The sequence below is a fragment of the Miniopterus schreibersii genome, assembly GCF_964146895.1.
Source record: "Miniopterus schreibersii genome assembly, chromosome: 6".
NCBI classification, from domain to species: domain Eukaryota; kingdom Metazoa; phylum Chordata; class Mammalia; order Chiroptera; family Miniopteridae; genus Miniopterus; species Miniopterus schreibersii.
The window spans coordinates 88554795-88582206 of NC_138107.1; the positions used below are offsets into that span (position 1 = coordinate 88554795).

Consider the following 27412-nt stretch of genomic DNA (forward strand, 5'->3'; position numbering starts at 1 on the left):
TGGCCACAGCGAGGAAATAATAAGAGAGCTCGTTTAAACTTTGGTGGAAAAGGTGAAAGCTCTCATCTTAACTTTGCTTATAAAATTTATACTATGTACATCAAAGCGTAGATATTTATAAGTAGTTGGCTCTTATTTTACTTCAGAAATTAATGGAAAATGTGAAATTTTAAAAATGCAATAATAAATGATACTATAACTTTCACTTTAGCTCTAGCTGTATTACAATAACATAATTTTTTTTTTTTATGGATTTAAGTGTAGGGCAGAAAGAAATCAGATAGATGCCCAAATATAATGTGTATCGCATCAGAATAGCTGATTGAGCAATTAGGTTAGCTTCTGTAACACTGAGTACAGGGCATGTTTCGTATGAAAATTTTTTCAGTCTTTAAATTACAAATCCTGAAAATAGTACTTTCATGCATTTTATTTGTATATCATTGATAGTTTTTTGTTTACTACTGAGCTAGTAAATATTTCTAATATTTCCCAATTTTTATTTTTTTGGTTTAAATTTGTTGAAAAAAATTTAAGCCAGAAAGTGAAATAGTGCTGTATTTTATTCTTTCATCTAGTCTTCCAACATTGCAGTATTAAATTTAGGCACAGTTGTTATCTACCTTGGGAAATGATCACTTAATTTTATAATTTAGATTTCTCACCTTTTATTTTTCTATTCTATATTATTCACCTTATCTTGAATTCCTACATTATACTTTCCATAGAGTGGTTGGTCTGTTAGTTAATCCAGTAGTTGAGATTTTAAAAGAATGTGTGAAATGTTAAGGTGGCCCAAGGCAGGATCACATCAGTAGTTCAGGTGTAATAAGAGTGATGGTGATGGAAAAGCCAAAGGCAGAAGTGAGCTGAGGCTTACAAAATGCAAGAATGATTCTGAAACAGAGCTCTTACTAGATTTGCAGGTAGACGAATTAAGGAAGGGAAAGGCGGGTGGGGCCTATGAACAGGGCACACAGCAGCTGTGCAGCGGCTGCTCCCTCTCGGGAGCCGGGCCTACTGGCGGGTGCTCGAGCTGTCGTTGGAAAGGGACAGGAAAGGAGGACAGCTGGCAGCGGAGATGCCGTGTGGATACTAAGCAGCAAGAGCAAACGCACTTTTAGTCCCGAACAGAAGCGGTTTTTAGGACATTGAGATTTGAAAAAATATGGTACCTGAATATCAGTTCAAGAAAAAAATGGAAAAATGAGAGGGGCCTGGATGATGGAAAGGTGACTTTTCCCCAAAACTGAGAAGTTTATATCCTAAACAACGTGTTGGTTCTAAAACAGATTATTTCCTGTTTAACCTGATAGGTCCACAGGGAGGCTCAGGGCCTAGTGTAGCTTGAGGCTTCATCAGATCGTCGATCAGCTGTGTGTGTATTTTAGTGTCCAGGCTAGAGAAGTGTGTGTTCTGTGAAACTGCAGTTAGTTGGATCCTGGACTCAGAAGAGTCGTCCCTAAGGAATGTCAACTGATAGACTCACATAAGTCTGAAGGGTATGGCTAGTAGATAAGAACCACAAAAAAAACTGTGATGGTCTCAGTAGACGTGCAGCTGTGGCCGCATCGATGGTGGAGGCCGGGCTCCGCACCGCCGGCATGTCAGAGGGCGCTGTGCTCACCGGAGAGGTAAAGGTATTGCACGCACGGTGGAAGGTGGGGTGCTTGGCACTGGAGGTCGGCAGCCTCAGTCTGCGTACTCAGCGGTTGTCAGGCAGGATGTGTGTGGGATAGAATTTCCCATGTTAGAAGGGACATAGACAAATGGCATGTGTCTAACCGAGTGGGAGGGTTTAAAACTAAGCTACTACTCACACGGGTTAGAGAAGAGGACACTTAGATATTACAGGACTCTTCAAATATTTGTAGGGCTGTCACCTTTTTTATGAACTTTGGAGTGTTGAGTGGGTGGGTGGAGAAATTTTAGGAAAGATTTTGGTTCAGTAAAATAACTTTGTAACATTTAAGAACTTCAACGGTGTCTAAAACATATTGTCTTGGTTTTGGGGATATTTGGGGGTTAGTGTAGCAGGAATATTTATTTATTTATGAACGTTAGAAAACTGATTTATTACTGCTGTTGACGTTTTTTAAATTAAATTTATTGGGGTGACATTGGTTAATAGGATCACATAGGTTTCAAGTGTAGATTTCTGTGATACAAGATCTGTATATTGCACTGTGTGCCCACTACCCGAAGTCAAATCTTCTGTCACCAAATATTAGGCCCCCTTTACCTCCCTCCCCCCGGCAACCACCACTCTGCTGTTTGTGTCCACAAGTTTCAGTTTTGTATCCCACGTACGAGTGAAATCATGTGGTTCTTAGCTTTTTCTGACTGGCTTATTCACTTAGCACAATATTCTCAAGGCCCATCCATGTTGTCACAAATGGCAGAATTTTTATACTGGTGAGTAACATGTTTCTGAGCATTTAGTTCTCTGAACCACTGCTGTCGTTGGATATAGGTAGTGAGTGTGGAGATGAGGGGACGTTCGAGCATTATCATGTTATGTTTGATATAACTGAAGAATATTTGAAACATTGGTTCTGAAGCATTCCTGTTTCATAAATGAACATCTGTGAGCCCACCACCTATGAAGGAACTCGAGCATCACCCATACCCACAACGTGCTTTTTTGGTTGTGATTATATCAACTTGATATCAACCAAAGCTCTGATCACCAGGATTTATAGAATGAAAAGTTTTGGAGACAGAACTTTGTAAAACATGAGAGAAAAATAAGTAGAGTCCTTGTATACTGAGGTGGAAACCAGTGGATTCGATCGAGTCCTTAGTAAGCAACCTCTAATTATACGAGGTGCAGGCACATAAAGGTTAAGTAAGAAACTTGTCTAAAATCACAAAGTAGTTACTGTTAGAACTCGAATCAAAACTTGTTCTAACGTGAGGGTTGTAAATAACATGCCAGGAAGTGCTAATGATTTCCTGGCTAGAAAGCGGCTGTTACTGAAGGGTAGTACTGTTTCTTGGCCGGTGCATCCACAGTGAATCAGTACAGTCCTTGATCACCTTTTGTTCCTGTGCACACTGTTTTGTATATAATTTGTGTTCTATTATTATATTGAGTGATATATCTTAGGGACTGAAAGAAACATGATAGAAAGACTTTAAGAAAAAGTAGACTTTGTAATTACTCTGTTTGTGCTTTTGCTTTGCATAACCCCTTGTCATTAGAATTTCTCTCCTCTTGACTTTTCTCCTGACCGTCGCCTGCGGCAGTCGTCCTGCCACTCCTGCTTCGGAGCTGCTGCTGCCTCTGTGCCCTTCCTGCTCATACACCCTCGGTTATCTGTTTGTTTGTATACCTTCCCTGTTAGACTAAGTCCTTTGAGAGCTGGCACCATTACTGGTTTGACTTGAATGCCCTAGAACCTAGCTCACCCCTCCCTTCATTCACCCACCCATCTACACAACCCACTGAGTATTAATTGAGGACCCACTGTGTTCCAGGCAGGATTCCAGAAGCTGGGAGATCGAGGGTAACAGATTCTCATGGGACTTTCAGTTATTAAGGAATCACACAAATGTTTACAGAAATATAACAAGTTGTAAATATATCTTCCATTATATCACCTAATTGGATATAAGAAGGTTATTGGGTTCTGTATGTTTATATGTTTTAATCTAGGCATCTGAATTTTTTCTTTATAATTGATTCTCTTGGTTTTTCTAAGTTTGATAAAATTATTTACGTGGAAAATCATCCCTCCCCCCCAACTGTTGTACTGTTATGGTTACTTACAGAGTTTTGAATATTGAACTATTTCTGCATTTATGGTGTAAAGTCCACTTTGTTTTGACACATACTCCTTTACTGTGCTGGCGGGGCCTCTTCACCTAGGGTGTCTGCATCTGTGCTTACAAGCAAAGTTTATCTGGGCTCCCTTTCACGCTGTCGTCGGGTTTCTGCATTGGAGCTTATTAACTTTGCAGCAAGAGTTGGGCAGTTCAGAGGATTTAAATGTAATAAATTAATACTGAAAGTGCTTTTGTATAGAGACTGGGACTGACAGATAGGTGTGTAATTTCAGTTAGGTTAAAACTTTCTAATTCCCTTTGGTTAATTGTTGTAATTACCTAAGCAATCATTTATGTTTCAGTTATTACTTGGTTGTTGAGAACTTGATTTGAGAATTACTGTCATGCTAAATTTAAGAAAAACACTAATTTTTGATACTGGACGTCTTTATGAAAGATTGTATTATGAAACTGGAAATATAAAAAATAAAGAATCGAGGTCTTGTCCTTATGTAGTTCAATCCAAGATACCTTCTTTTGATTTTTAAAAAATTTTTATTTGCTTTCAGAAATAAACATTTGTTTAGCTCTGACAGGCAAATTATTTTTTGAGAAAATTTGTTACGAAATGCATTTTGCATCGTTGAGGCAGAAAGTGGATTAGAGTATAGTTTTCATGGATAAGACGTTATTACTAAGCAATAACATCTTTGATGCCTTCTTGCTGTGTTGGATTTTATTTAACTTAAAGTGATTTAAATAACTGAAGAAAATTAAAGTGCACAATCATATTTGATAGTTTCTTAATAACAACAGATTGAAATTCCATGTTTGGGAAGCATACAAAATGCATTTTAAAAATAAAAAGAAGATTTCATTTTTAAATCCTAAAGGACACAAAACCTTTCTCCCAAGAGGGATGTAATCTATAGCGCAGAGAGGTGGTTACAGAGGCGTCCAACTAATTTAATAATGACAGCCCGTATTATCACATTCCAGTGGTCAGGAGCCTGTCCTCTAGCACAGTGTAGAAGCTTAAAGAATTCTTGAAAGATTTCATCAATTTCTTTGTAGAGGACTTGATTCATTAAAATAGATTTCTCATACTTTGTTTTAAAGAAGTATATTTATACCCAGGATGCATATGCATCTGAAGTAGGAGAGAGCCTTTGGTACTAAGTTTTGTCTGATAGGCATTCTTACGATAGTTAATTGACTGAGGCTATCATTTGGAATTACTGGCCCTATGTATGTGTGGAGAAATCAGATAAATAACACATCTGTATCATAGTGGATAAGAACTTGGGCTCTGAGGTTAGTTTTAATAAAATATATTATTTGGTACATAAATTTGATTTCTGGTAGAAATAAATTGAGGCTACAGTCCTGTTAAACAGACTTCATCCAGAGAATAGTCAAATAGGTCAACAGTTCTTTACTTCTTTGAGTTTTAACACTTTACCAATGAAATCCTCCCCTCCCCTTTCTTTTTTCCTGGACTAGCAAGAATATTTTCATCTAACACATTTAAAATTTTTGCTTTCAACAGAAATTAGCAGAGTACGGAAAGACATGTACAATGACACGTTAAATGGCAGTGCAGAGAAAAGGAGTGCAGAGTTGCCTGATGCGGTGGGACCTATTGTTCAGTTACAAGAGAAACTTTATGTGCCTGTGAAGGAGTACCCCGACGTAAGTATATTTTGTTTTATTCAATATTTCTTCTGCTGCAAATACTTTGGGAAGTGATGTATTTGATGGTAAACACTTAAGCATTGTGAGCTGTTTTAAAAGAATTTCATGAGAGGACTAGAGGTGTGAGTAATTTGGAGTGGATAACTTAAAAAGGTTCTAAATATGTTTTCATTTGAATACTGCTTGTGTCACTTTTGGTAATGCACATGGTGAAGACTTAGTTTTATTTTTGTTTTATTTATTTTTTTAGTATCTTTATTGATTTCAGAGAGAGGAAGGGAGAGGGAAAGAGAGAGATGGAAACATCAATGATGAGAGAGATTGAAACATCAATGATGAGAGAGTCATTGATCAAGCCCGCAACCAGGCATGTGCCCTGACCGGGAATCGAACCCCGATAGCCTGGATCCTAGGTCGACGCTCAACCGCTGAGCCACGCCCAGCCAGGCAAGACTTAGATTTCAGATCAAGGCAAGAGTTATGTGAAGAGCTTTGGCCTGAATGTTCGAGAGCACGAAGTACAACTCTTGGCTCATCTTTGACCTGACCTCAAAGAAGCCACAGCCTGGGCCATGTTGTCTTTTTATTAAAATGAGAGTTTGGACCATGTGAGAGCTAAGGGTCCTTTCAGCTCTAAAATTTCTATGTCAACCACTGTTTGCAACTTATTTTTTGTTCTTAATTCCTCGTTCACCTATTCTGTATGAGCATTTTGTTTCAAATAGCCTCTGTGTCCTGTGCCAGTTAACTTATAAATAGCTCCAAACTCTGCCTTTTGTTACAAAGCCCTACTTGATATGGTCCTTTCTTTTAGACTTCATGGTAAATGATTTTCCCTCTTCCTCAATACACTGTGTAGTTACGTTGGCTCTTAGAACAAGTTGAGCCTCCTCGCAGCCTAGGACCTTTATGTTAGCTGTATTCTGATCTCTGCTGGCTGGCTGCTTGTCATTAAGGTTTTAGCTTAAATGTCACTTCAGAGAGGCCTCCCCTGACCATGTTATCTAAAAGCAGTTGGGTTACTCATTCTTTTACATTAAGTTTATTTCTCTGCAATAGCTTTTATTATCTGATATTTTTCTTCTCTATTTTTCTTTGTCTACCGAGCAAGATATTTAAAGGTACTTAAATCAAGAACCTGTTTTTGTTATTAATTGCTGTATTGCAGGTGTGCATGACACTGGACATAATAGGCATCAAGTATCTATTGAGTAAATAAAGGCAAATTGGTGGCTTTTCCGCTGTCTTTCAGAGGACTTTTCCAAAAGCAAATACAGGAAAGAGTTGGTGGTGTAAGGCCGAAAATTACGTGTACTCTTAAAATTCAGTGATTATATTGATAATATACTAATCTAGAGAAGGGAAATAAATGTCTTAAGTTGGAATAATGGAAAAAAGCTTTGATATTTCACTAATTGCCTTTCCATTACAATTTCCTATAAGTCTAATACATTTACTGTTATAAGTATTTTTGGTTGCAAATATACAAGAAAGAATTTGCTGGAAGATAATTGGGTGCAGTAAAAGGATTACAGGTGGGAATCAGGGCAGCTGTGAGAACCTCAGTAGGAGTTTGAACCTTCTCTGTTGAAAGCCTTGCTCTTTACATAATGTGGAATCTGTGCCTCCCAGACTTTTACCGTAACTTCAGATTCTTAGGAGGGAGAAGGTAAGTTTTCCACCAGTCTGCCATGACTAGGGACCTGATGTTGTCTACGTAACTAGACAGGACCGCTGTGGGCCTGCCCTGGGGATTAGGCTGATTCCTGGAGATGGGAAATTGTGATTTGGGCAGCTGTCTCAACTGCAGTGTATTGTTTGGTGTTTCAGTGGCCTTCTCATCTGCTTGTTTAAACTCTGAAGAATACGGTTTCAGCCTTAGTCATTAACATGGACTTCTTTTAAGACCTTGTTAGAGCATTTAACTTGGGTCTCCTTGGTCCTTGTTCTTCTTAAAAACAAACACACACAACATTCTCTACATCAGTGGTTCCTAAAATGTGATCCCAGGACTATGATATCCACACCTACTGGGAACTTGTGAATGTTCACGCCCCACCCCAGACTAGTTGAATCAGAAACCCCAGGGGCGTAGCCCAGCAGTCTGCCTTCCCAGCCCTATAGAGGAGTCTGATGCACGCAAGTGTGAGAAACGCTGCTCTCCTGTATCATTGGAACAAGCCAGGCAGACAGGTGATGACATGTGGTCGTTTGCCGGGCTTTGCTCCAGGATGCAGGTAGAGTGGGAACTAAACAAGGTCTTTGCTTTTGTGAAGCAGACATCACAGTGGCAGAGACAGCGAGCAGATGAATATTTACTTCAGGTGCAGTCAGTGCTCTGGAGGAAGCTAAAGCGGGGCTGGTAGGCCATGGTGCCGATGCACTTACAGTCAGAGGGTCTCACAAGGTGAAGGGGATGTGGAGACATCAACAGAGTGATGGGGAGGGGGCGTGAAAGCCACCTGGGGGAGAACATTCCAAGAAGAGTGAAGAAGCGCAGTGACTCTGGCAAGAAGGTGAGCTTAGAGAGTGTAGAGGCTGTGGGCCCCGGTGGGTCCCCGTAGGGATTTCAGATACTGTTCTGAGGCAAATGGGAAGCCATTCAGATGTTTTGAGCCAAGGAATGACATGATCTTCTTTGGGTTTTAATAGATTCATTCTGGCTGCTGTGTGGAGAAAGGCCTTTGGGCGATGGTGGCAGCAAGGAGACCAACTAGGGAGTAGAGGAGGGAGCTTGAGCAAGGGGACTTAGAAATGCTTGGATCCCACATAGATTATCACCTTAAAGCCAGTAGGATTTGCTGATTGGATAATGGAGTGTGAAGGAAAGTCATGAGTAGCTCAGAGGTTTTATCAGTTGGAGTTAGGGAATCGCCAGTTCTGAGCTAGGAAAGACCGAGGAGGAACGGGTTAAGGAGGGGGGTTCAGCAGTTCTGATTTACAGGTGTTGAGTTTGAAGTCAAACATCCAGGTGTGAGCATGTCCAATAGACATGTGGGTATGTGACTTGTAGACGACTCTTTGCACTCCAAAATGTCTATTTTAACAAAGCTATTTAAATGAGAATTTTAGTTATAATTTATGGGAGAAAAGAAATGAATATAAAACCATTTTGGTCCTTAATTTAAAATTTGTTAAAAGAATTTAAGTTTGGCCCTGTCCAGTGTCGCTCTGTTGGTTGGGCATTTCCAGTGCACGGAAAGATTGTTGGTTGGATTCCTAGTCAGGCACACGCCCGGTTGTGGCCTTGATTCCGGGTAGGGGGTGTGCAGGAGGCAGTAGATCGATCTTACGCTCTCACATCGATGTTTCTCTCTTCTCCCTTCCTCTCTCTCTAAAAATCAAGAAACTGTTCTTTAAAAAAAAAAAAAAGAATTTGGCAAAATTGGGATCGGCACGTAGTTTTTAAGTTTTTCTTCTTTCTTTGAGGTTATTAATTCACACCAAAAGAGTGGTACTGTTTTGTCGTATATATTAAGAACTTTACCTCACCTTAAAAAAATTGAATAATATTAAACAAAACGAGAGTCTGTGCCAGATTTGATGGTATGGGAAATACTTATTTCAAAATTATGAATTAGATATTGGCCAAAATTAAACAAATATTATTTCTTCATGCTCTTGTTTTTTCCCCTCACTTATGTCTTAGAGGTTATTACATATGTGCCCCCCCCCCATATGTATATAAGCTTGACTTTGTGAGTGGATTCATTCCATTTGACTCAAAAATGCTTTTATTATTATTAAGGTTTCAAAAGGCCAATGGAGCATAGTTGTCAAAAGTGTGGATTCAGACCCAGGCCCCTGGCTGGCTTTGCTGTTTGTTTTCTGACTTTGGGCAAATTACTTATCATTTCTGGTCCTCAGTTTCTTTACCTCTGTAATGTAGATAGTAATAGAGTTACTCTTTCACAGGGGTATGGAGAGTTATAAGTGAGTTATAAGTGAGCTTATATATATGTAAAGCGCTCAGAGGATGCTTTTATGCTAAGAGTTACCAGGATGTAAGCTCCACGAGGGTGAGGGTTTTGTCTGCTTTCATATTTCCATTTACCCATCTGGTAAATGTTAGATGGGCAATAAATACTTTGCATATCTGTGTGAAAGCCTCACTCTTTCAAATATTGGTAAACCTTTAAAAAGTTTCATCTGCACATAGCACCTTATTTATAGAAGTGTTAATTTGGAGTTGTTGTTTTGGGCTTGGCTGTGTATAGCTCTGGGATGGTAGGAGAAGGAAGCCTTAGATTCCGTGTTTGAGAAAGGAGTGGTACTGTGTAATGTCCTTCACTGTGTTCTTGAATCAGTGGCTTGATGTGGGAACCGGAAAGTAATGTCGGTAGCCTATTGAAAATGTCCTCTACTGTGTACCAGTCACATCCTAGGGGGGCTGGGGGAGATATTCAGTTGAGGAAACAACGTAGTGGGGATAGTAGTGGGTTTTTGAGCCAGACTGGTCTAGATTTAGAATCCTGGCTTACCCCTCACTGGTGATATTTGTCAACAGGTGCCACAGGTGACGCTCCATAATAGGCTATCTTAAAACTCGGCATCTTAAAATAAAGCAAATTGATTCTGTGCTCTTGAGTCTGTGTGTATGTTGGTTGAGGTTCTGCTGATTGGGCTGAGCTGAGGTTATCCAGGTCTAGGCCGGTTGCTGGTGGGTATTCCTGTTGGGCTCAGCCCAGAGGGGCAGCAGCTACTTGGAGCTTCTCTTTTTGTGTCAGGTCACTGGAGTGCCATAGACAAACCCAATTGCTTAAGCAGGTGTAAGGCCTCTGCTTTTGTCCCATCCACTAACATTCTACTAGCTCAGCAATTGTCAACTGGGGAGGTTTTGCCCCTCCAGGACATTTGGCAACATCTGGAGATTTTTTTAGTTGGCAAAATTCAGAGTGGTTACTAATGGCATCTAGTGGGTAGAAGCCAGTTGTGCTGGTAACCATCCTCCAGTGCACAGAACAGCTTCCACAACAAGGAATTAGCCCGCCCAAGATGTAGGGAGTGCTGAGATGGAGAAACTGCGTGATCAGGGCATCTGTTCACAGTGAGAAGGAACTGGAATAAGGATTTGCTGAAAATAATCGAGACCATTCCGTTGGCTTTGTGCACATGTTCCTTTTCAGGAACCTGTTCTCAGGTCTGAAATTCCAAGGCCTCTCAGAGTTGTTGGGAGGAGTAAGGTAACAAGTGTGCAGCATCGATAGAGTGTTCAGTATGGTTCCTGTGGCTGAGCAAGAAAAGCAGTCCTGCCCTGAAAGAGCCCACAGTCTTATATGAAAGGTAAAAGGTGTTGCATTAACTTATTTAATACTTTTTAAGTTTATCATACATTCATAAAATGACAGACATGAATGAAGATAAAGTTATACATAGGCCATCAAACTGGTAGTTTGGCCCGTTAAGTTATTAAGGACTTGTTTGAATCTCTGCAGAGCTTATAAGCAGTGTATGAATGGATTTAACTGATTGATACAAGTAAAAGATGTTATGTTTCAGTGAGTCAGTAATATTTCTGTCATTAAATGCACCTAGTTTTCAATTTTGAATTAATAATTGTTTTATAGGATCTAACCATGTGGTAGATAAGTTTCAAATATGGCACGGTCTAGCTGTTAGGGATATTAGTTCTGTATACACTCGAACGGGTTAGAGTGTATACTAAACTGTTTGCTTGGGACGTGATATGATGCAACTATAGTGAGACTTTTCCCAGATATTTTAGATGAGGATAACTGTTTTTCTGATGTTTGTAAAATGGGTTTTACTTTTGATTATAGCCTTATAAGGTGTGTGTTGGGTCTAAGCTGTCATGATGACATGTGTCGTCAATTGTTTTGTAAGTTGGATAAATGCCTTTTCAACTATTTTTTCAAGCTTATAGGATCTCAGCCTGGCAATTGTAATAATATAAATTTATAATACTATTCACAGTACTCTCTATTGTCTCATAATAATACTCTTTGCTAATAGTGGAGCATGAGTTTTATGTTCCCTTTCAATTTAATTTTCATGGGTTTGCAGAGAAAATTTGGCTAATCATAGCTTCTGAATTAGTATAGGGTGATTGGTGGTTTTCTTCTGTTTCTAAAGATTGTCACCTGCAAATTGGCTGCCAAGTTGGCATTTGTTTTGGAGGGCGATGAGAAGAGAGGGGCAGCACAGTTATCTTTCCTTAGTCTTTTGTTCCTTTGACTGGCTTGCTCAGATGTGTTGAAGGAATTAAGGTTTGATAAAAACTACTTTCACCTTTGTTATCTGAGAAACGAATGTGAAATCAAAATTTAATAATCTTCAAAGTCTCCTTTTTTAATACTTAGGTTAAACCTTGATTTTTGCCTGGATATGATCTTAATTGTGAGTGAAAATACAGTATTTTAAAAGTAAGATCTACATATCTCTTCTTTGATACTACATATAGGAAGTTATTGAACATAGATTCTTGATTTTAAGAAGGTTAGTATATATTGTTATGGAGTAGAGTTAGTGTTTCAGATTACATATTAACCTGTTGAAGTTTTTGGTTTAGTAGTATGAATTGATCATATGAAGCATACCTTTAAGTGTTAGGTAGAGAAACTGTTATTGTTGACTTAAAACTTTAAACAGATCAATTTAGTGAAGGTCAGTTTCATTACTTTCGTTTTCTTGTTTTGGTTTTGAAATTTACTTTTTATTTCACTCTGCAAGAGTGTATTGGGGGCCTGCTATGTACCAAATATTTAATAGGCTCTTTATCATCTGAGATACACTAAATTTCTTAGGGTGTTAATAGAAGTTATTCCAAAAAGGATTTAAAGAGATCCTGAAAACAATAAATTTAACTCAGGGTTTTTTTTCACAGTTTTAACAATTTTAATAAGTCTTCTCAGAGTCTTAAAAATGTTAATGCTTTCTTTTTTAAGTAATATATTTTAATATTTAAAAAGGTAGTGTTCAGAAGGACAAGTTAAAAGATGGGGTTAGTTTTAGGGAAGAATTAGTGTTTTGTAAGCAAATGTTTTCAGTCTCCATTGAGATACAGTTTTGTCTGTGGTTCTCTTATCCAAAAAGTCTGTTAAGATCTGCTTGTTAAAATTACTGTTGCAAAAGACTTATAAATCAGTTAGATACCTAGTTCCAGGTGTCTAACAACCAATTACTCTGAGATTCTTAAATGAAATAACCAAAGTAATATAATACAAAATTGGAGAGAAGCCTGCTTCTCAGGGCTGTTCATATTTTGGAAACATTGAGGTGTTTGTTGGGTATTAAAGGGAAGGGGGAGGTGCTGATCTCCCCTTGGCCCTCGTGAGAGCAGCGTCTGCCCGTCGGACAAGGGAAGCGGAAAGATGGAGGGAAGCGGACAGTGACCAGCTTCCCGGTCCTCGCCAGCCGCCCTCCAGACTTGGTGAATAAAACAGGCTGTGGAGTAGTTGAAGGTTATGTATGCCACCCTCACCTTAGTGTCCACTTACAGTAGGTGGCCTACATTTCTTTTGTGAGTGAAAAACTCATCATTTATGCCTTTTTTGGGTTTGAATTTGTTTGAGCAGACAATTGTCGTAGTTTTTGAGAGAACCTGCCTTATCTTCACCTGAGGGACATTGAAATCGGACTTCTCAATGAGGATCTTTGGAACTAAATTTAATTATTTCATTGGGAAAGCATATTGTATGTCTTAATAAACCCAACTCTTAGAAAAAAATAGTTTATATATAAATTAGGAACTCCTGAAATCTAGTTTTGACTCCTGTAGAAAACTGCTTTTCCCAAGTCCAAGAACAGTATCAGTAAGCATCCTACCTAGCATGAACTAGCCCATCTCTATGTTTCACATTGTATGATAATTTTTTCTTTATTAATTGGTAAGGAATTTGTCAAGCTTAAAAATACATCTATGTTTTATTGTTTGGGCTATAGAACTGATAGTTTTGATTCATTTCTTGCCTTTAAAAGCAATATAAATTTGCAATTTTAAGAATAGATTAAAACAAAAGGACAAAAATTTAAAAAGTTATAAGGAACCTGAAGACTAAAGAAGAGATCTGAGTATAAGTAAAATTTTGGTATCATTCTTCCAGAATGTCATGTGACCTGTGATAGGCACCTGGCACAGGAATACAAGACAAAGTCCTCGCTCTCATGGGACTGTCACAGCTGCAGGGCATAAACTAAGGCAGTGGCAGTTGAAGAAAAGGGGCAGGTAAATGAAAATCTTAAGATGTCTTAGTCTATTACATGTGGAGCCTAAGAATGAGAGGGCCTTGCTGCTGGTTCTGTTCACTGAGAACAGAGAATACAGGAGAAGGTTTTATAATTTAAGGTTGTAGAGAAATCAAGAGGAAGAGATGATCAGTAAGCATACCACACCAACAGAACGCATTTAGTTAAAAGCCACTGTAAGCCGAGTTGTTTGTAACAGTGTATGAGGCAGGTGATATTTATGCAGCAAAACTTAGGAAATCAATTTCAAAGAGCTTAGGCAGTATTTAATGAATGGTCGGAAGGACCCATTTCATCTCCTTGACACGTTCTGGGTCTGAGGCGACGTTTGTAAGCCCTGTCTTGAGTTAAATAATCCTGCTCTTCCCTTCCTCTTTTTGGAGTTATACAGATTTGTCATTGAAATATTTGTATAAATGGTTCAATTAAGGTAAAAAGGATGTATGTGGTGGTGATAAAGATGGTGATCACAGGCGGTAAAGACGTGAAAAAGTTGAGAGGGCCGGCGTGGTTATGTAGAAATAGTGTAATAGTGATACGCTATGGGATGTAGGCGGAGAAGAAATTACAGAAACAAACTTGACTCTGAAGACTTTCTCCTAAACACTTTGAACCAGCAATAAGAATGAGGAAACTAAATGTGAGCTGTTGAGATCTGGGTGTGTGCTGGCGGTCTCGAGGAGAAAGGCCTGCATCGGGCACAGCTCTGGTGCTCTAACCTGTCCCATACAGCATGTACAACATAGAGGAGAGTGGAACTGTCGTGGGTGTTGTCCTCATTCAGGGGCTTAGTGCATGTAAAGCGGCCGAGCACGGAGCTGCTCGCACCCGAGCAGTCATTGCTACGCTTGCTTCTGCACACTCAGCACCCGAGGAGTAGGGAGAGACGCGGTCTTGGCTCTCAGGCCCCTTCCCTGTTGAAACGGGAAGTGGAAAGAAGAGGCTTGTGTTTATGACATTATCTGTCATTTGGAATTTATCCTGAGATCAGTCAGCCAGGCTTACTTACCATTTGAGAAATTTTTGAAATGCCTGAGAGTTCTTGTGCTGCATATAACTGGTGATTGAATTTTGTACCATGTGAATGAAAAAAATCACCATATGATTTCTGTGAACATTTTAAAACTATCATTCAACAGTTTGAACAATTACTAGTTTCTCCTGTGTGCTGTATATTGTGTGAGGCACTGTGGAGTAAAAAAAAAAAAAAAAATCAGGTGCTGGCTCCTGCCTTAGGAATGACCTGCAGGAGACATGCAGATCCTTGCATGCCATGTGGTGGGGCTCTAAGCGGGGGGTGCAGAGCACTGAGACCCACAGTTTGGAGGAGAAGAAACACAGCTGTCTCGGAATCAGCAAATACACCAGGAATCTCAGCAGAAACGTGTGAGCCCAGAAGTGTGCGGAGAGGAAGGTTTGACGTGGTTGGTGGGGAGGAAGGACAGAGGAAGGTGTTACGGGGAAAATCTGGAAGTCCTGCCGTTTTTAGAGAACAGCGGATTGCTTATCTGTGAACAGAACTGGGGCGACAGCAAAGTAGAGGTCTGGAAAGTAAGTTTTGGATCTTTTAAAGGGTTTTGTGTGTAATAAGAGTTTGTACCTTGAGCTGTCCAATATATTGTCATACTTGTATCATAAAACTCTGGTTGGCTTTTATGGCCTTACATTTTTATTTTAATTGGCTAGATAACTTTCCCCAAAAGCTCAGGAAAAATATCCTCTATGTGGCTTCTAGAGGATATTTATCTTAGTCACCTGATTTTCAAAAATGGTTGTAGACTCTGCCAGTTACATCTATACTCAGAAGATGATTTGTCATAATTTAGCATGTCCAGATTCGTAGGCCTCGGGTGGCATATTCGGTCCTTACTGGTTACTGTTTCCCCTGTAAGCTGCGGGTGTAAGGGCCTCTCCTGGCATAGCTTCTCCACCAGCAGCAGATGTGTACAGTCACATATGTGAAACGTTTTTCAAAATGATTCCTATACTAATCATTGTGTAGCATAAGGAGACATATTTGGTGGCTTATTGAGAATTAATTTGAAGATAGAAAAGGGATAAGACCTTTGTCTCCCTTCAAATGTAGACATTTTGATACATTCCTTTTGGTATTTTTAACTAAAAATAGTGGTACAGTAAGTCCTCACTTAATGCCATAGGTTCTGTGACTTTAAGCAAAATGAGGTTTGATGAAACCAGTTTTTACCATGGGTTAAGTCCCTAGGGCATCTCATCAGCATTACAGAGAAACAACATTGAGTGAGGTGCTGTTACTTGAGGACCTGCTGTGCTTTTAACTAGTCACAGCTCTTCTCATGGCACACCTCCAGGAGACAGGCCCGCTGGTGTGGGCTGCACTTGAGGTGCTTAGTCTTTTGTCATTTGCTAAGTAAAAGGCTTCATCAACAAATGTACGTGTGTGTGCTTCATACCTATTATATCACTTACATGATGCTATGTAAGGTTTGTAAGGTATCTAAAATCGCTTTAGAAATACCTGACACAAATATTTTGAAACAGATTCTTAATCTGTGTAAAAAATAACCCAAGGAAGTACATATTTTTAAAAATTTTTTCCAAAATTTTAAGAAGTTACTCTTTAATGTTTCTTAGAAGTGTTTTACTGAAATGCTTTAGTGATCCATTTTTTATTAGTTACCTGTTTTGATAGCATGTCACAGGAAGTTTTATCTTAGTTGTAGATATCTTAAAAGGTTAATGGAAAGATTTGCCATAATGCTTTATATGTTGTCATTGGTAGAAGCCTATCATTTCTGTTTAAAATGGAGTGAGCGCTAACGAATAACTTTAGACACTGTTGTTAACCTCTTCTTTAGAAAACAACTTGCCCCTTGGCATAGATGTAATTGGTGAGCCATAGAGAAGGTCTGTACTTCCACTGTAGGGTTAATGGGTGTCTGTCTTTCTTTTCCTTCTTTTGGTCTTTAAAGTTGCGGTTAGCTCAGGCTGTTTGAAATGATTTTCTTTGAATGTGTTGTGACATTGTTTTAATTGAATGAAGCTGCAGAACTAGCGTGATAAATCAACACAGAATGAATTGTAATGCAAGGCAAACGATATTAACTTGGAAATTGGCTGCAGTAGACAAAGCAGCTGCTATGATTAACTTTCTCATTCTCTGCTTACAGCATTCTAGAAGGGTGACCTTGGCAGCGCTGTTGTGTGGGAACCCCAGTGGTGTGCTCTTGAACACGCCTCAGCTGTGCTGTTGGCTGGTTCTTGGGTAATAGAGATTCGTTCGTTTTTAAGGTTACGAAAATTTCGTGTTACAAATTTAATATGTTGGTTTTGACTGCTTTTAAAACATTTCTTATTGATAAATAATAACTGCAGGGATTATTTTGCTGTTGTGAAGTCTTTTTCTTTGTAATTCTAATGCCATGGTTCCAGCAGAAGAGGCTGAACCTGTGAAGAGAACAGGATGTGCCGGGGGTCTTCTAGTGTGTGGGGACTCTAGTGTAGGCCCCCCAGTTTGGTAATGGACACAAGTCAAAAACAATTAGGCATTTGAAGCACTGAAGGACCTGCATTCATAATGCATTTTCCTAGACATTCTTTGCGTATTTGAGATATATGATGTATGCCCAGTGTAGTAGCTGCTTTGGGAAAGGACCTGTAGAGAGCACAACTATTTCTGAGGCGTAGCTGGCAAGGCTAGTTAAGAACAGTCAAGGTGGCAAATAGAGTAACAGCAATTCCTCCTCTTTCTTTTTTAAATCTCTAGTGTTTATTTCACTCTCTACCATGTAGCAGACCTTGAGTAAGTGTTTTATTGAGTTGAGTTTGAAAGTGGAAGGTGTTTTCTGTTCAACTGAAAAGTGCGCGGAGACTCCTGTCTGCCTGGGTGGTTCTCGGGGAGGGGCGATGAGTCCTGTAGGATCTGTGACTGAGAGGGGAGCTGGTAAGTTGCAGGGAAGTAGGGAGAGCTTGCTGTAAGTGGCCAGAGGCCAGGCCTGTGGTAGACTTTCTGCGACGGTTCTTCTCTTCCTCTGGCCTTTATTCTCATATGTTTTTACTTTATATTGTAAGTTATGTCAATTCTAGATCTGTTTAGATTAAAAGGCAACCTCTTAAAAAATGCCATGGGCTTCCCTGTTTAGGGCTAATAGGGTAATTCAGACTATCGGAGCAATTCTAGTAAAATAAGACAAAACAGGAAAAAACACCCACTTGACTGCACCAGAGACGCAGCAACACTGTGAAGAACTGCTAGTTCAGGGTCCTGGGGACAGATAGCCAGAGTGTACTCCTGGCTCTGGGGGCTCCCTTTCCTCTGGGGGTGCTTGCTGAATCTGGAGAGGATAGCTGGGGGGCTGAACCTGGGGAACAGGGTTTGAGTGTGCGACCTGCCTTTGTGGCCCCTCATCCCCAGCCTTAGCTTTGGGTGGGGATGCTGGCGAGTGTTTCCCAGGCCCTCACAGACACTGCCTTGTCAGCATCAGATTTTCTCAGTCTCAGTGAATGAAATCATTTTCAGGTGATCTTGGGTTGCTAGTAGCAGTAAGTGCCTGGCAAAGGATAATATATATCCTCTCTGGATATTATTTTAGGTCTTCTATTATTTCTGTAAACTGTTTAGTATATACAGTGTCTGGCTCTCATTAAAAAAAACAGAAGGTAAAATGACATTAACGAAAATGTGAAGAAACAACAAAACACTAGAAACAAATCCACAGGGACTTTTTGATACTAGAAGTAGGACACCCAGGCTCTATATGAGTCATACTTACTATGTGTGAGACAGAAGACAAGTTGGAGACATCTGGCAGAGAAGTAGTAAGCAAACACTTCTTAACTGGGACAAACGGGTTTCACGGAAGATTAGAACCATTTGAAGAGAGAATTGGTGGATGGAAGATGGATCAGAAGAAAATGCTCATGTTAGCCATTGGAGTTCTAGGAGAAGAGAGTGGGACAGAAGATGTGTTTGAGGAGAGTGTTGAGAACTTTCAAACCAAAGAAATGAAGTCACACTTATGAAACTCTGAACCATAAAACGAAAACCATACCTAGGCACATCCCAGTAGAGCTGCTTAAAACTAATGTTAAGGAGGAAATTCTAAAAATAGCAAGAGGGGGAAAACGGTTGCCTTTAAAGGAGCAGCAGCTAAAGTGGATGACAGCAGGGCTTTAGGGTGGGTGAAGTGGTCAGGTACCCTGTGCTGGGGGGCTAGGCAGGGATCGGGGTACTAGAGAGATGGTCGGGTGGATTTCAGAATCGGCATCCTGTAGAGCGAGGTCAGGTGCTTACAGGGTCGGTCTCAGCTTGGGCGGGAAGGTGGTATCAGTCCGAGGGGGAGGTCCTTCTCCCAGCTGTGCTCCTGGACTGCCGCCTTCGTCTGTGGGTCACTGGAGGTGGCAGTGCTGGCGAGCAGCTTAGCGAGGCAGAGTGGGAGCTGTTGAGGGCAGAAGGTAGAGGTAGTGCCCTCGCCCTCAGCCCTGCAGCAGTGGGCTCTCGTGCCCGACTTAGGTAGTGACAGGCCAGAGTGGGTCAGGTGCAAGGAAAACATAGGCAGCTGGGTGCAGAAGACCACCACTTTTGGACTCGTGGAAGTGAAGGTAAACACTCACTTTTGTCTTCATGCAGGTGACACGTGGATGAGAAAAATTCACGTGTTGTTCTTCAGGGTTCATCCGTTCTTCACCTTGGTCTCTTCCCCTAAAAAATGGACTCAGTATATGAGCGCCAGAGGTTCCTGTTGGGGTGCTAGTTCTTTATGTGGTTACTTCATCCCTGCTCGATTTGCGGGAAGAGTTAAGCCTTTTGTAAAAGTAGTTGTGTAAGTTAAAGGTAGGAATGGAAAAGGAAAAGTATATAGACGTAAACCTTCACAGGGAGTGTGGTGAAAAGCATGTACTCTCAAGGCTTAAATGTTCAGAACAGGGTGGAATCCAGATGTGGCCAGGAGTAGAATTCTAATAGGCAACCCAAAAATACGGTCTTGGGACAGTAGCTTCAGGGGAAGTATAACTTACTAGACAAATAGCAGGAATTTTGCTCAAGGATTTAGTTTTAAGAAGCAATTTTTAACGTAATGAACAGTTCCCTGACCACCATCATTACAGAGTTTTATGGAAGACACTTGCATTCTTGTGTGGCACCCAAGATTTTGTCACCTGCTTTGGTTTAGATTACATGTTGGTGGACAGTTCAGTATAGTACCTTTTTTAGGTAGATTGTATTGCTCCTAATTTATAGTTTGTACCAGTACATATGAAAATTTCGTGCTAAACAATGAGCTATTGTACTACCTCCCCCCCCAAAACAAAGCAAACTTGGGAAGAAATTCATAAGGACTCTTAATTTTATTTCAACTTAATATGAAAAAGTATTTCAATTGAGCAAGTAAATATATACTTTAATTTTAACAGCTATAAATTCAAGCAAGAGAATAATGTGTGGTGACTTTTTTTTTTCAGTTTAATTTTGTTGGGCGAATCCTTGGACCTAGAGGACTTACAGCTAAACAGCTTGAAGCAGAGACGGGATGTAAAATTATGGTCCGCGGCAAAGGCTCAATGAGGGATAAAAAGAAAGTAAGTTCCTGAAAATGGAGGCGAGTCTGATGTGAATGATGCAATTAAGCTTCTGCATTTTAACAAAGTATTCAGATCTTTGTGTATAAGGTGTTATTTCATGTCTGAAACGTGAACATTTTAAAGGTCATCATGATTTTGCCCTGCTAATTACCACTTTTAGCCAACTAAAGTATCACTCAGTCCATCTTGTTAACTTCCTTTGTTTTTTACTATCGAGGAGCTTCTAGTTTGGGAATTAGACTGTAATGAAATGCATATAAAAATATGTATCTACAAGGGTAGAGATCTGAAATGTTTGAGATCTGCATGAGAACAGTCAACTGAGTAAGTTTGCATGTATGTCAGCTCATTTGGAGAGTTAGTAATAAGAAAAAGTAGGCTTATAACTAGTTTGGTTTCATCAGCATTTTGTGTCGATCGTAAGTTTTCTAGACATTTTACTTTAAAGTGTATTGTTTCTGTTTTCTGTTTTTCTTTTCTCCTGCTACTTCTTGTTTTTCCAGTTTAATTAATAAAGACCTTTAAATACTGCTTTTAGGTTTTATTTGCCTAGTTTCTTTTTATCAAGGGAATATTTTTGACTTTCTATTTGTGTAAAAAATGTTTGCCTTATTTAAAAAAAATAACCTAGATTTTGTTGCCAATGATTAAACTGCTAGGAAGGGTTTTTTTAGCACATTGCCCTGAGAAGGCTCTCAGGTGATAGGCCTGTGATCGGCGTGTGTTGGCTGGAGCATGTGCATTGAATTGCTCTATGGAGCCCATGGAAGGAACACCAGACCTAAGGGCATGCATTCTCACTTCCCTCTGATACTCGCTTTTCTGAGCTCCCGGCTCATTTTGTTTAAGGTCTCCCATAAGCCAACCGAATCGCAGTCGTGAGGTAAAAAGTCCTCATTGACACTGCTGGTCTTTTAATCTTACTGTAACTCGTTCTTGTCATCTGAGATTAATGATACTTTGAGGCAAACATGTGAGTTCCCCTTGAGTATATTTCGATGTATTTAAAACACATATTATTAGGATCTTAAATATTAAGATTTTAGATTCCGATTCATTGGGTGGCATGCAGTCTTGTATTGCCGTGCGGGTTTGGTTCCCATGTTTGCACTGTGGTTGCATTGGCATTAAGTAGTGTTAATTTCATAGCCTGGGCACAAGGAGATGCAATCTCGACAGCCGAAGGACCAATACATCTCACCCAAAGAGGAGTATATCTGTTAATTTAAAAATTTACTCTTAACCAGTCAGTTAATAAAACATGTTTTTCCTCTGCAGCTTCTGTTAATTCTGTAGTAATGGCCTCCTTCCCTCCCTGGTGCGCGTGTGGATATCGCGGGTGAGACTTGTGCAGTGTAGCGAGGCGTGGTGACCTCCTTCCCAGCAGAGTAGGCTGTAGCCTGGGGAACGTTCTCTGCTCTCTCTGGCAGAGGAACAGAGTGGTTAGGGAAGGAGCTCTGCAGATGGCTTAGGCTCGAATCTTGGTCCTGTCATTAGCAGCTTCATGACCTTGGACAGATTACTTAATCTCTTTGTGCTGTGTAAAACAGGACTGGTGATGTCGCTCATCTCTCGTGGTGGTTGTGAGCTGAGGGTTAAGTTAGTCCTAAAGCACTTGGAATGGTGTTTTGGTGTATAGTAAGTGATCAATTAATGTTAATAATTGTTCTTAAGTTTTATCTTAACACTACTCGATAGTACATTTTATGTTTAAACTCTCAGGTGTATGATGGGAGTTCTAGTTTTTTAAACTCTGGAAATGACAGTACTTGCTGTTTTGTGACCTTTGACTGCCCCATGTTCTCGTGGCTTTTCTGTTCTGTTTCTGTGGCTGTTGGTGTGTCCATTTCTGTCTTGTCTACTTTGTTCTTAACCACAAGTAGAAGCAGCTCACACATTTTATTTATTTATTTATTTATTTATTTATTTATTTATTTATTTTTAAAAAATACAGGCATATCTTGTTTTTTTGTGGCTTTTTAAATTTATTTTATTACTGAGTTCAGAGCGAGGAAGGGGGAGAGGGAGAGAGAAGCATCAGTGATGAGAGAGATACTAACTTGAGAAAGGGCGGAGGAACTTGGATACTGAACACTCTAAACTGTATGACGTCAGTGTGACTGAGCTTTTGTTTGTTCCCTCAGTGGTAATGTATTTTGAAGTCTTTTTCTGTGTCATTCTTTTGATTTTTCACACATTCTTCCTTCAGACAGGATTTAATCCCTCGTCATCTGTTGGGAGACGATACTTGAACAGAGTAGAGATGCTAAAGAAATAATTTTGGGAAAAGAAAATGGTTGATGTTCTATAGTTTTCCCGTCGAGGGCTGCAGGGGCCGCACGAGGGGCTGTGGAGAACGTCTCAGGCTAGAAGGAATGGTCCACCTTCAGCAAACAGGCTGGCCGTCGGCTAGTTCCCAGTGTAGCCGATGAAAACGAGAGTCATTACAAGGGAAGACTGTTTTGTGCATAATTAGATACTTGGTAAATTACTGTGGAGTTACAGTTGTTATTAGATGGTAAATGAATTCCACCTTTGGGAATCTATATGAATGGTCTTTTGAGATTCTTCTTGTCCACATCCAGGAGCTGTTTTCTTTCTATTTGTTTTTTAATGTCTTTATTGATTTCAGAGAGAGGAAGGGAGAGAGAGAAACATCAATGATGAGAGCGTCATGGATCTGCTGCCTCCTGCACATCCCCCACTGGGGCTGGAGCCCACAACCCGGGCATGTGCCCTGACCGAGAATCAAACTGCCATCTCCTGGGTCTCAGGGGATCCCAGCTCAACCGCTGAGCCACGTCCGGCTGGGCTCCAGTAGCTCTTTTCTGAGACCTCCCAGTCAGAAACAGGTGGGGACTAAGTAGCCATGCTTGTGTTGGCCAAACGTGTTGATGGGTGAAATGTGTCCAGTTGGTTAAAGCCAGCTCAGTCAAATGCTGTGTCTTCTGGAAATTTCCAGTGAGACTCCGCAATTCTGATTAGAGCTCTGTGCTTGAAATGAAGGGCTTTGCATTCAGATGGCCAGATGGCGGCCTTCCTCCTCAGTGCTGATGTCGTATTCAGACCACGCCCCAGCCTCAGACGGTAGTTTCACCTTCCACCTGTGGAGGTTTAAGGAGATGAAGCAACTCACCCAGTCCCTTACCTGTCACGAGACATTCAAACTCAACTGTAAATTATTCTCATGAGAATATGGGCTTTGCATTTAAAATCAGATAAAATCTGTAATAAAGTTTTAATTCAGGTTTTAACTTTACATTTGTTTCCCAAATATATTTGACCATAGGCTCTCTCTTTTTAAGAGTTGTTTCTATAAATTCTTGAGCAACTACACTGTTTTGTGGAATGTTATTTATGGAATGTTATTAGAGAAGGCATATTTTATAATTGTAAACATAGGTAGAATTTCATAACATTTTTTACATGCTACTTTTCATACACATTACACATTTTCTTAAATATCGCATAGCTTTATTTTTTATGGTTAATATATATTTTAATATGTGATATTTTTAGAAAAGTTTAAAAGTACAGATGGGTCCTAAACAAAATTAAACGTAGCTGATTCTTTCTCTAGATGCCGCTCTCATTGACAGTTTTGGTATGTGGTCCTATAGATTGTCCTTTGGACAGTCACATGCACATTCACACATGGTACAGAACGTGAGTCATACCATACATGATGCTTTGTCATTAGTGTTTTCTCCTAGCTCTCTATTCTGTCCTGTGTCAGTTTACCAAATAATCGAACTTTATAATGTCCAAGACTTCGTGCTGGGTCATGGGAAAGCACAAGTTTTTAGTGGACATACTGAAGTGGCTATGATCACTATGACATAACATCATGCACAAGCATGTTTCCAAACAGCGTGCCCTATTGATCTCTTTGAATACTTAGCTTTCTTTTAGCATAGGTATAGTTTATTTTTTAAAAAAACTTTCATTATGGTAAATTTTAAATAATATTTATTCATCACCCATTGTGAGCATTGCCATTCTCCTTCCATGTGTGCCCTCACTCCCCCGCTGTCCCCCAGATGATTGGGGGAGCAAATTCCAAACATAATTTCAATTGTAAATATTTTATTAGTTTCTGAAATAGAAAAGCTCTTCGCTATTGTGCTTGTTTTTATCACAAAATTTCCTTTATGTCACCAAATACCCAGTCAGTGTTCATAGTTTCCCTCTTGTCTCATAAATGTGCTTTTAAAAAAGTTTGTGTGAATGGCATCCAGAGGAGGACCGGGTACATAGCAGTTGATGATTAGAGCTCTTAATGTCACTGTCCTCCTCAGCCCCATTTCTCCTTGCAGCCAACTGAGCTGTTTGTCCCAAAGAATTCCTGTGAATATGGCTGATTGCCTGTTCATGGTGGTGGGGAACACTGTTCCGTGTACTTCTTATAAAGGGCAGCAAGAAAGTTTTAATCACTTTCAGGTCTCCTGCCCTCCCTTCCTCATTTTCTTCTGTTTTAAAGAATATTTCGCAAGTAGTGTTCTTGTGGTGGCACATAAAATCTAGTTTCCTCTCTCAAATTTTAGCAGTCATTGTTGATTGTTTCTTAGGCTCTGTACTTCAGTAGGAGTTGCAGAATAGCTATATCCTGTTTTCTTCATGGGTACCAGCTAGATTTACGGGAAAGGCTGAATAAATACTCAATTCTTGATTCACTAGTTTTAAAATAGAGAGTTGGTTCCTAGGAACCCTCCAAAGGTGAAAAGAGATTGTTTATTTTGTTTTCTTATGACTATCCTTGTGAATGCACTTAAACAGTTGATGTGTTTCGGTTTTTTGTGGTTAGTGTTTTTAACTAATTGTGCTGTTTGGCCTTTGGGTATCTCTTTAAGTTCACCTCTAAGTCCTTTAGATGCAATCGCAGTAGTTGTGGTTAGTAACTCTGCTTTCTGGTGTGATAGGGTAGTCCGGGCTCACCTTTTAACTTTCCTTCTCCAGAATTAGAACCAGCCACTTCTTTCGAGGGTACGTTCTGGGCTGGAGTGATGCGTGCTGTTTGTAGGCCCTTTCAGCACAGAGCTAGGAGACGCACGAGGATATAGATGTATGTGCATGCTCATTCTCATTCAAAAACAAGATACAGGGTTTTATTTAATGATCTTTTCATCTACATTGTCTTTCACATTGAAAATCCTGGTTCCTAATGACACAAAATAATGATTCATTTACTTTATTCTAAAATACACAAAACAGCCCTGCCGGGCGTGGCTCAGTGGTTAAGCGTCGGCCTAGGATCCAGGTGATTGGGGTTCGATTCCCGGTCAGGGCACATGCCCGGGTTGTGGGCTCGATCAATGACTCTCTCATCATTGATGTTTCTATGTCTCTCTCTCCCTCTCCTTTCCTCTCTCTGAAATCAATAAAGATATATTTAAAAAAAAAAAAATACACAAAACATCTCAGAATTTCAATACGGACTCTACAGCCAATTGTACCATCAGTTAAAAAATTTTTCTGCAGTTCTTGTTGCCTTCTTTGATTGTTTTTTTCTTTAATTGAATTTAGAGAGAGAAAGGGAGGGAGAGAGATGTGAGAGGGAAACATTGATTGGGACTGAACCTGCAATCTGGGTGTGAACCCTCGACCTTTTGGTACACTGGGTGATGCCCAACCAGCCAGGGCAACAGTGGTTATGTTTTTTAAGGTATATTTAACTTGAGAAACAAATTACTATGTTTTAAAAAGAATGGTATAAGTTATGCCATCATATGGATACACAATTAACCTCATTTGTTACACTTGGTTTTAAGAATTGCTTAAATTATTTTTCTGTTACTTGTATTTACATGGTTCCAAAATCAAATGTACAATGACGTAGGAAATTTTCAGAGAAGTCTGGCTTTTATTTCTGGTTCCTTTATTTATTTCCCCCTTTGCTGTTTGTGTAAATTTTTTAGTTTTTGGTTTAACCTTCCGTTTTTTGTTTTTTTTACATAAAAATTATGGCAGTATGACAATTGTGTGCTGTGTATGTGCGTAATTTCTCACTTTTCCCATAGATTGTTATGTATTCTTCACCTTGCTGAGTGTACTTAATGGTATATTAAGTACACTCAATATACTTAATGGTATATTGCTGAGATCACTTAATTGGGAGTACATAGAGATAGTCTTTATTCCTTTAAAAAATGTCACCATATTTCATTGTGTGGATACACCATGAATTAGTCCAACATCTACTTAATAGACCTTTGAATTGATTCTAGGCTTTTGTTGTTAAACAGGCAGAGTGCTGCCTTGAAGAGCGTTTATATATATATTGTTACATGTAGTTGCTAGTTTATCTTTTGGTTAGAGTTCTAGAAGTGGTATTACAATATGTAATTTTGCTAGCTAGTGCTAAATTCCTATTTCGAGGGCTTCTTATTTTGCATTACCATGAGCAACCGATTTCTTAACAGATTCACCAACAGGTTTAAACTTATATTTTATGAAGGAGGTTGAACATCTGTTAAAGGCACTTTTAAAGAAGCTATTCTATAAGTATATTTGTGTCTGTATGTGTTTTAGAAGGTCATTGCTCTTGTGAACACTGCGACCATGTCTGGTTTCCCAGTTAGTCATTTATTTGCAATATATTGCTGTTTTCCCATCAAGCCAATTTATGAATAATGGTTACGCATAGCTGAAATGGTGTTATTGTAACTGGGCGTAAGGTTTATTATAAGTGTAATAAATTTCTGGTTGGGCCTAAGGAGCTAGCTAGTATTTTAAATGTTTTTAAGAGGAAAAGTCATGATTTTCTATTCGGTTACACACCTTTTTTTCAACTAGGATTCCTCATATGAAACAGGACTTAGGAGTTCTTCATTTTTACCGAGCGTGGTTCATAATGCGTGTCATTATAGATGTGTAGGAGAGAAGTTAATGATATATAATATGCCTAGGGCCAGACGTTAAGACTTGATTCTCTTGTGGAATCCTTAGTTGAGAGAGACTGTACCCTATGAGGAATAGTTTCCCCCTCTGCTTTATATCCCTGCCCCGCACCCCCCCCCCCTTTTCCTGTCGTTGGTACCCTTGACTCAGTGCATTGGATAACAGGAAGCTGACAGATCCTTGGATAAATTGCATACTTCCGTGTGTCCTGTTGAGTAGCAGCACTCCTGAGAACAGATCGGCTGCTTTAGAAGAGTGGTGGTGAAAATGATAGTACTGTGCAGGC

At 39.7% G+C, this 27412-nt stretch overlaps 1 protein-coding gene across 5 annotated transcripts in view; it reads left to right on the forward strand.

The window, feature by feature from the left end:
• The window catches only part of QKI (QKI, KH domain containing RNA binding), a 120038-nt gene that overhangs the window by 29332 nt on the left and 63294 nt on the right, over positions 1–27412 (forward strand). For all 5 annotated transcript variants that reach the window (XM_081141180.1, XM_081141178.1, XM_081141179.1 and 2 more), the window contains exons 2-3: positions 5318–5460; positions 20110–20226. In XM_081141180.1, the coding sequence (XP_080997306.1) occupies positions 5318–5460; positions 20110–20226 (260 nt within the window). The remainder of the gene's footprint in view (positions 1–5317; positions 5461–20109; positions 20227–27412) is intronic.